This window comes from Cheilinus undulatus, linkage group 8 (assembly GCF_018320785.1).
Source record: "Cheilinus undulatus linkage group 8, ASM1832078v1, whole genome shotgun sequence".
Classification (NCBI taxonomy): Eukaryota; Metazoa; Chordata; class Actinopteri; order Labriformes; family Labridae; genus Cheilinus; species Cheilinus undulatus.
Genome location: NC_054872.1, coordinates 35,235,498 through 35,245,502, shown reverse-complemented (window position 1 = coordinate 35,245,502; position 10,005 = coordinate 35,235,498). Strand labels below are relative to the sequence as shown.

General features: G+C 36.5%; 1 protein-coding gene across 1 annotated transcript; it reads left to right on the top strand.

The window, feature by feature from the left end:
- The first annotated feature begins 232 nt into the window (after positions 1-232).
- On the top strand, positions 233-9,137 carry LOC121514166 (HEPACAM family member 2-like). The gene is made up of 6 exons (XM_041794265.1): positions 233-426; positions 1,781-1,881; positions 2,145-2,456; positions 5,822-5,884; positions 8,571-8,840; positions 8,955-9,137. The coding sequence occupies exons 1-6, from the start codon at positions 233-235 to the stop codon at positions 9,005-9,007; spliced, it is 993 nt and encodes a 330-aa protein (XP_041650199.1). The 3' UTR covers positions 9,008-9,137.
- Positions 9,138-10,005: the final 868 nt, after the last annotated feature.

Sequence of the window (10,005 nt, the reverse complement as noted above, 5' to 3'; positions counted from 1 at the left end):
AATACAAGAAGCAGCACTTCTATGAACTCATGTTTCTTTGTTGTGAAATGCAGTAATGCCAACTTTCATAGTCAGCTTAAGGGCTGTCAGAATTGCATCATCAATGCTGAGTATTACGTCAAGAACATTATCCAGCCAGTGCTACTTCCCATACTCACCAGAAAGAAGAAATCGGGCCCCGTCACTGCTAGGAAGATGTTCAACAGGTGTGTGGAAACGGTCTTCATGCAAGATGGTGCCCCCGCACATACTGCTCGTACAACTCAGCAGTGAAGTTCTGAGTGGCTTTCTGCGCAAAGAGGAATGGCCATCCAACTCCCCGGACCTCAACCCGATTGAGAACTGCTGGGGTATCCTGAACAGTTGGGTCTTCCACATCCCACCTCCTACCATTATAAATCAGCTCAATGCGAGGGCTGTGGAGGAGTAGGGCTACATTGAGCCTTCGGTTCGGAAGTAATTAGTGCATTCTATGCCCGACAGGCTGGGGGCAGTAATTAAGATGCAGGGGGGATACACTGGCTTTGGAATAAATACATTTTGTTGAGTATTCCCAATCTGAGTTGACTTTTTCTGTGGTGCACAAACTTTTGGGAAACAGTGTACTTTGAATATCCTGCCATCTACCATACATAATGTCAAAAGATTCAGAGAATCTGGAGAAATCTCTGTGTGCAAGGGACAAGGATAAAGGTCAATATTGGATTCTTGTGATCTTTGGACCCTCAGGTGGCACTCCATTAAAAACAGACATGATTCTGGAAATCACTGAATGGGCTCAGGAACACTTTCAGGAAACATTTTTCATCAACACAGTTCACTGTATCATCAGCAGATACAAGTTAAAGCTGTACCATGCAAAGAAGAAGCCATACGTGAACATGATGAAGAAATGCCACAGTCTTTTCTGGACAGACACTCACTTAAAATGAACGGAGGCTGTATGGAAAACTGTTCTGTGGTCAGATGTATCAAAATGTGAATTTTTTTTGGAAACCACTGACACTGTGTCCCACAGACTAAAGAGGAGAGGGACCATCCAGCTTGTTATCAGTGCACAGTTCAAAAGCCTGCATCTGTGATGGGGTTGCATTAGTACCTGTAGTGTAGGCAGCTTACACATCTAGGAAGGCTTTATCAATGCTGAGAAGTAGGGTTTAGAGGTTTTAGAGCAACATATGCATCCATCCAGACATCTTTTAAGGAAAGGCCTTGAATATTTCATTTAGACAATGTTAATCCACATCCATCATCCATCATAACAGCTTGGCTTCACAGTAGAAGAGTCGGGTGCTGAACTAGCCTGCCTACTCTCCAGAATTCTCATAAAAAAGAAAACCCTCCACAGAAAGATGGACAAGCAGCTAGAATCTTAAAAAAAGACAATGAATGGGACAACATTGCTTTCCTGAAAGTCCTGCAACTGGTCTCCTCACTTCCCAGAAATGTGACTGTTGAACATGGCCTTGTCCCTGTTTATTTTAGATGTGTTGCTGCCATTGAATTCAAAATAAGCTATTGTTGCAATATGTTGTTTATGTTATATTTTGATTAAAACGTGGGTTCATGTGACTAGAAACATTGTTTTTTGTTTTAATTTATATTTTACAAAGCATCCCAACTTTTAGGGATTGAAGTTGTGGATCGGTTTCAATTAGACCACAAGAGGGTGTTGTCTGTCAGCTTAAGTCAGTGTCAGCAGCCACAGTGAGTTTATCTCAATATGAACAATCAGAGTCATATAAATGCAGCACCTCAAGGTTCACGATTATTAACACAGCCAGAGTCTGATGGTTCACTTCCTGTTGCTCCCTAAAACTCAAGAAGATAGACCAATGGAGAAATTCATTTTACTCTTCGTCAGTTTTGTAGCCTTTACAGGTAAGAAATAGTGAGCTGCTGTCACTGTTTAAATTTTATAATGTGTTAAACTGTCGAAGAGTTAGCCTAAATAAAAGGAGTTACAGGAGGCTAAAATGAAGAAGCTAATCAAATGTATGACTGACAAACACAATGTAACTTAAAAAACTGAAATTCATTTGATTATGAACTAATCAGGCTATGAAAAAGAGTTTAGGTAGGCCTATGTGTGTTTTATGCTCCTCACAGCTTTTCCTTTTCAAATCTGTGATTTTCTCTTCCAGGTTTGACTAATGGAGCTGGTTTGTTACCAGACACTATGACGGCAGCAGAGGGAGGGACAGTGATGTTCACTACAGTGTCTCCACCAGCAGGGCCATTTGCATTAATTAACTGGTTGTTTGGTAATAAACCAATAATCATCGCAACTCCTGATCCAGGCACACCTTTTCCAGGTTATGAGGGAAGAGTCACCATCTTCCCTGATACTGGTTCTCTGGAGCTCAGGAATCTGTCTCTCAGTGACAGTGGAGAATACACAGTAAGAATTCTAACTTCAGCTGATCATGCTGGGACAACAACACTGGAGGTTGTCGGTGAGCAAATATTTCACAAGGTCTTTCTGTTGTGGTGCTGAATGGAGATAATGCACAAGTATTATGCAAGAAGTAAATGACTGTGTGTATGTGCGTGTGGATGTCATATATGAATCTGGGAAAGAGATTCAAAATATAGTTGCTTAAACAAATTCATAATTGTAATGGCATGATTATGTTACATGTACATAATACTCGGACAGAATAATCGGGAATATTTGCATTTAAAGTTTCTTAATGTGCCCAAGTGGTAATGTAGCACCAGCACCTTCACTGCCCAACCAAAGCTTGAGGAATGTTGCTTTTTTCCACTTAATTTCTGGCAAACACTGTCAATCCAAACTGATGAAACCTCATCCACAAAACACTCTGATATAGGATAGTGAGGCCTATAAGAGCTGATAATGTAACAGAAGCAAAATGTAACAGCAGCATCTCTTTACATCATCGACCAGTTATTGCATTATACATTTTTGTTACATTATCAGCTCTTACATTGCAACATTAATGTAACAAGAAATGCAATAGAAAATTCATAATGTAATAACAAAATGCCGAGCGCAAAATGTAATCACTTTTTGCTCATAATGTCATAACTTATTACATTTTGCCTCTGATATTAAATTATGACGCAAGCAAAATATTGTTCTCCTAACTGTGTAATAATTTTATTTTATTATTGAGTGAGTCAAATTATGGATTAACATGGTGATTGCTTCACAGTAGAGTGTAGTCTGCACTACAAGCAAGTGCAAATGTTCACCACCCCCACCCCCACCCCCCATACCAACACCACAACATTTTGTGAAATACTACAAGAAATGATCAAAGTCACACATCAGTACCGATTGCAATTCAACTGTAATGCAAAAGCTTTAAGCAACAATGGAAAGTAATTGGATTATACTGTATTGTGTCATTCCCTAGTAAGAAACTCAAATGCTATTGCATCACTGCAAAAAGAGAAGTTAAATTCCTCATTTGAACAGACTTACCATTTTAAGGTTATGTGCTTCAACAGTCTATCAGATAAGTCATACAGTATTTATGATTTTGTCTAGTAGAATTAACAGAAAGAAAACAAATCTCAGCAGTTCAACGGAAATGCAAGAGCTTTAAGCAACAATGGAAAATAATTCCAATGTACTGTGTTAATCATTTGTAAGAAACTGCATACTGTAAAAAATAAATGACATTTCTGATTTATATCACATATCAGAGCTGTCAGTCTGAATGATTTCAAGCAGAAGAGACAGCAGCAACAAGACACTTCAGTAAATATTAGCTTTTAATCCACGGTGAATGTTATTTTGATTATCATATACTCATATTTATTGTATATAATTACAACTTTTAGTAATAGATGCCATTTTAGTGATCAAAATACAGGATTGTTGAGTTTGTCTATGATAAATTTTGGGGGGGAATAGGGATCACATTGACAATAGCAACTATTTTTGTTGCTGCTAATACGGTATATTAGAGGCAATTTTCAGTGACTATAAAAGCACAATGTGTACTTATTATGAATCTGACCACACGTATAATAGTATTTTTATGTGATATAGAGACAAGATTAAACATTTTGTCTGTTAACTTTTTGAGGGAACAGCAAATACCTTAGTTGTCAGAACTATATTGTTGCTGCTAATACAGTATATAAGAAGACATTTTCTGTTAATATGAACAGTACGTAATGTGCATTGACATTAAAATACAATGACAAAGGGATAAAGAAACACAAAACACAAAATAAATCACAGTAATTTACAGCAATTTATTTTACAGATTTATACTGTATATTACAATGATTTACTGTAGTTTTTTACAGGCACAACATTTAACTATAATCCAGTGTACAGTATGTTCTTGTATAAAATTTAAATTACAGAATTTACCTGGCGTCTGAAGTTGCCTGATAAGCACTGATAAATGTTCCCTTTACAGAATGTTGTAGGAAATTCCTTATACATAGAGAAAATGTAACAGACAACTTTAAATCCTAAATGCATCAACACTGCCTTCTAAAGTCACTTTACCAGTAAAATAAAAACAGTCAAAGCTGCAGTAAACACAATACATTTATTAATACTTCATAGTTTTTCAACACATGTTAAAGTTTTTCAAACATGAGCTGTAACAGCTATAAAAATAGGATCTATTTATTACAAACTTGTTTTGACATTAAAGATAACATCCACCTGCATACTGAAGAAAGAAACACTACTGGCTGTGTAGTCAGGTGATGGGAACCCAGGTGTAGGAAGGCAGGTAGCCTGCTGGAAACCCAAGAGAAGAAGAAGTACTGGTCATGTGACACCATCCCATCCAGTCTGCTAAAGCTCAAACACAGAGGCCACTGTGAAAGAGAGCAAAGTTATTTTCTACTTTTCAAACAACAGTATAATTTTTTTTTTTACCAAGAAATATTACTCCTTTATTTTATACTTTTCTTGAATAGTTTACTTTTTACAAAACATTTTCATTTCAGCTGATGTGTGTTTTGATTTTAATTGTTTCAATAAATAACCATACATTGTTTATCTGTACATGTTCTTCTCAATTATTAGTTCTAAAATGATCCAATATTTACAGAACAAACAGAGTCAGCAGTTGGGGTTGAATAATCATTCACTAATTGTAATTGAGGTAAAAAGTTCAATTAATCATGATTTTGATTTTTGCCATAATAACCCAGCCCTTACATATAACGTCTGTTACATCTCCAAAACCACTCAATGCCCTCACAATACACTTAGTAAGTGAATATACTTTAAACTACTAATTTTATACCATCATATTCCAGAGCTTGTCTTCAGCAGAAATTAGCCTGGAATTAGTTTTATAACAGGCACTGTGTTTAATAATCATACGCCACCTTTGATTGAAGCAAAGATTTAAACCTACTTTCATTCAGTTTGATTTGTTGTCAATCATGTGGCTGAAATCACACTACACACACAGAAATTAATTACCAATGATAAATAATCTGAGATATGAGCAAAGCCCTATATAAAGAGAATAAGGTAACATTACTTAATTTTCCAACTCAACTTTATTTATATTGCACATTCAAAATAACCAGGGTTGACCACAGTGCTTCACAGTGTAAAAGGTAAAACATGAAACGGGTACGTCATTATAAAATTATCAAAGCAATTGAAATACAACATCAGAAAATAATGGTAAAAATGTTAATAAAATCTGTTGAGACATAATAATCTCATTTTGAATTGAGCGCATTTAAAATGTTTGCCAGTTGGGGCGGATCTTATATAAAGGGGTTACCTGTTCCACAGTTATGGGGCCGCTACTGCAAAAACTCAATCACCTCTGGATTTGATTCTTGTTTTGGCCACATCCAGGAGCAGCTGGTTTGCAGACCTCAGAGCGCTGGCTGGAGCTTCAATGTGAAGTGGTTCACACAAGTAAGATGCCACCAAACCGTGAATAGCTTTAAAAGCTTCATCAAAATCTTATATTAAATCCTGTAGGGAACAGAGAGATTAACACTGGGGTAATGTGGTCCCTCATTTTTGAGTCTGCTAGGAAGCAAGCAGTTGCATTCTAGACTAACTGCAAACGCTGGACTGAGGAGTGGACTAAGCCCACATACTGACTTACAATAGTCAAGCATATATGGTACGAATGCATGTATCACCCTCTCTAAATCTTTGATAAGCAGATACCACTTTACTTGGGCTATCAGCCTCAGTTAAAAGAAGCTCGACTTTACAACTGTAAAGATCTGCTGATCAAATTTAAAAGCTTCATCAAAATAAACACCAAGACTTTTAACTGAGGAATGCACACGAAAAACAACGAGGGCCAAGTGCGCCTGCTCGCAGATCAGACTGACCAATCACAATGGCCTCAGTCTTGCTGTCATTCAGATTGAAAAAATTCAAGGTCATCTATGTTTTAACATTTTTAAGACAATCAAATTGAGGCTGGAGGGTAACCCTGTTTTTAAGTGTCAGCGGTAGAATTGAACATCATCCACAAAACAGTGAAGTAGACATTCTTTTTTTTCTTTTCTTTGAAAGTATACCACAGTGGCTACATATACATCAAAAATAGGACAGGGCCCAGCACAGTACCTTATGGGACACTAAGTGTAAGAGTGGCTGTCTCAGATGAAGGTTCTGTCTGTCAGATTTTTTATGGGCTGATCACATCAACAAAACATGAAAAAGTAGGCTTGAAGACAGCTTATCAACAGGCATCTACTGTAGCGCCAATACCTGATTCTTCACTATCAGAGTAACCATTCGGTAAATTAAACTCTCTCTGAAGCAGGGAGAGAGAAGAGCAAACGCATATTTTCTACCAAGAAAAGCCTTCTGTTTGGTTCTTTGCTCTTCCTTGATTTAGGAAATGCCCACCTCTGATCATACTGTCTCTGGAGCTGCATCGATGCTAATTTCTACACTGGCCACCATGTTTACAAGCTTGTAGTGACTTTAACTAAACCACACCTGTAGCTAGCTACCATTTCTTTCTCCTTAAATGACATTGGTTGGTTCCATCATTCTTTGGCTGGAAACAAGTGTATGAATTTTAACCTTTGTAAGATGGATCTGCTGTTGAAAGTTCAGTAACACTTTCTATGCCCCCTCTCTATAATGAATTATAACATATAAGTATAGTTATAACTATGGTTAAACAGCATTATAGGTGCGTAACAACACATTATAAGCATCATGACTATATATGTCTTATAACACTCATCATAACTAATTGTAATGTCAGTGTCTATAGGGACTTATGATGTGTTGTAGTGCATTTAGTTATGTCATAATGGACACAGGCATTATAATTAGTCATGCTTACTGTTATAAGGAATTATAAATAGTCATGATTGCTTATAACTGTGGCTATACAGCGGTATAGGTGAGTTATAATATATCTGTTATATAGCACTTTTAAAACAAGGTTTTACAAAGTGCTTGACACGCAGAGAAGCAAAGCAGCAAGACAAAGACAACCCAATAACAAAAAGAGAACACTCAAGGGGAGAGAACCTAAACAAGATGAAAACCTGAACTATACGTTCAGCCCAAACAACTATTACTGAGACATTATTAGAAATAAAAATCCATGGAAGTCATAAGAGCTTTAATATGTTTCACATGACATCACCTGAGACAACCTGAGACGTCATTAAAACAAAGACAAAAGAACCCACGAGTGCCTGGCCAACACAGGAACCCAACCACAGAACCTGAGACCAAAGGCACTGAAGTTTAAAAGGCAAGTAAAAGAGAAGCAATAAGAACTAAAACATTAAGAGGAGTAAAATTGTAAAGGAAGAATAAGTGTAAAAGGATAAGTCTGAGAAACACTAAAATGATACAAGCATCAAGAGGGTAAAGCTAAAACCAGTAAGAATAGCCTAAATTAAAAACTGAAGATCATGGATATAGAAAATCAAAACAGTAAGAGGAGTAAGAGATACTAGACAATTTACTAGACAATACTAGACAATATACAGAGATTACTGAGAGATTTTTATGTATAAAGTGTCAAAAGTCATAATAACTTTCTACTAAAGTTTTCACAATACCAGAATTTTGAACTTTGATTTGGTAATCTAAAAAAATATATCCCATGTGGGACCATAATCTAGTTTAAGTAGAAAGTTTTGATTCCCAGTTTGTGCTTTAGAGAGGGTCAATAACCAAATTTTCAGTAATGGTAAAATAATTTTCAGATTTGTTTATTTATTTATTATCAACATAGTTCAAAAGCCAAAAAACATTTATTGTAACAGAGAATTTCCCAAAAACCCACCAAGGGCTTGTTATCTTTCAGTATTAATTACACTCCAACCTGGACTATTAAGCCAGAAGAGTACATTATACGACAGAATACATAGACAATACAAAAATGAACCACATTACAGCTCCCCAAAAGTGAGGCCAATACTTTTGTACTTACTTTTGTTTAGTTCTGACATTTAATCATGTTGAGAACACAAAATAAGACAAAGCTGAAAAATAATTTTCATTCAAGATGTTTGAAGCTGTTACATTTTCCATTCAAGCTTTCATAGTCTGGTTTCCTGTTTTCTTGTTTTAATGTTTCACATCTCCATGATCTTTTGTCCAACAGAGAGAATTTCAAATCCCTCTATCACACCAACAAACGTGGCGATTGAAGGGAACAATCTCAACTTAATCTGTGACGCTGCTGGCTCTATGCTTACCAGGAAGTGGTTAAAGGATGGATCGGATCTGACTCTGTCTGACAATATTACACTTGATGATGACAACAGAGTGCTGTCCTTTCAGCCTCTGAATAGAGCAGACAGAGGCATATATTCCTGTAACATCACCAACCCCATCAGCACCATGGAGGCTGAACACACCTTGGTTGTGAACTGTAGGTAACTGTACAGTACACATTTATGTTAAAATATTAAGTGGCACAGCAAACACGTCCTACTGAAACTCAATACTTTGATTTTTGAGGGAATTATTTATTACTGTGTTTTAGATGGACCTGACAAAGCTCAAATCAAGGGAGAAAGTAAAATAAACTCGGGATAAACCTTCACATTAACCTGCTCCGCTGAGTCTGAACCATCTGCTAGCTTCACCTGGATACTGAACGGGAAAGTGGTTCACAGTTCTGCTGAGTATAAGAAGAAAGCTGAACCCTCTGACAGTGGAAACTACACCTGCCAGGCAAAGAATAGTATAACTGGGAGATCTTCCTCTGTGATGCATGGATTGACTGTAATAGGTAACTAGATGGTGTTGATTGTAACTTCAGTTGATATGGTTAGGTTTAAGACAGAGGGTGTCCAAAGTACAGCCAACGCAATCTGTGATCAGTTATACTTGGCCTGCAGCAAATTCTTGAAATAAAAACAAATATGGCACGCATTACAAGCTTGACTTTTTTGTACAAATACATTTTAACACTCTGTAGCACCACTGTGCAGGGTCAATTGCATTTACTAGAATTATGATGAAAATGTTTGTAGAAAACCTTTTCTTCCTTGAGGAAGATGAGACTAACAGACTAGAAATAGATCTTTGATGATGAAAACAGACAAGGAAACTAAAGGAGGCTAAATGTCAGTCCTGGACCATAAGACATTAAAATCCATGATTTTGTGTATATAATCTGCTAAGCATATGAAGCAAAAATATTAGTATTTTACTGTCATATTAATGCCACAATGTGTCTTCTTAAGTTTGTTTAAAGAAAAAAAAATGACTTAAGTTTTGACTAAAAGAAAATCCCTTTTTAGTGACTAAAACCTGACAAAATCACTTCAAGATTTTGTCAACTTAAATGACATAAAAAAATAAAAAAGGTTAAAAAAGTCTAAAATGTTACTAAAAGTAATAATTTAAATCAAAAGCCTAATACTTAATTCAAAGGCTGGTAAAAATTGCAGGGGCCCCCTGGTTGTGACGGGGCTCTAAGCAGCCGCTTATATTGCTTATGCCGAGGGCCGGCTCTGCATGGAAGAGAAAGGAAATTTGGCATTTTCCTTTCAATTACGGATAACTTTATTGAAAAAGTAACTAATAAC

Excerpts from the sequence above, each read along its gene's own strand:
- LOC121514166 (XM_041794265.1), top strand. The coding sequence starts at position 233 with ATGGTGCCCCCGCACATACTGCTCGTACAACTCAGCAGTGAAGTTCTG. Across the intron at positions 2,457-5,821 it reads AACAACACTGGAGGTTGTCG|GAGCAGCTGGTTTGCAGACC; the intron begins GTGAGCAAATAT and ends GGCCACATCCAG. Across the intron at positions 5,885-8,570 it reads ATGTGAAGTGGTTCACACAA|AGAGAATTTCAAATCCCTCT; the intron begins GTAAGATGCCAC and ends TTTGTCCAACAG.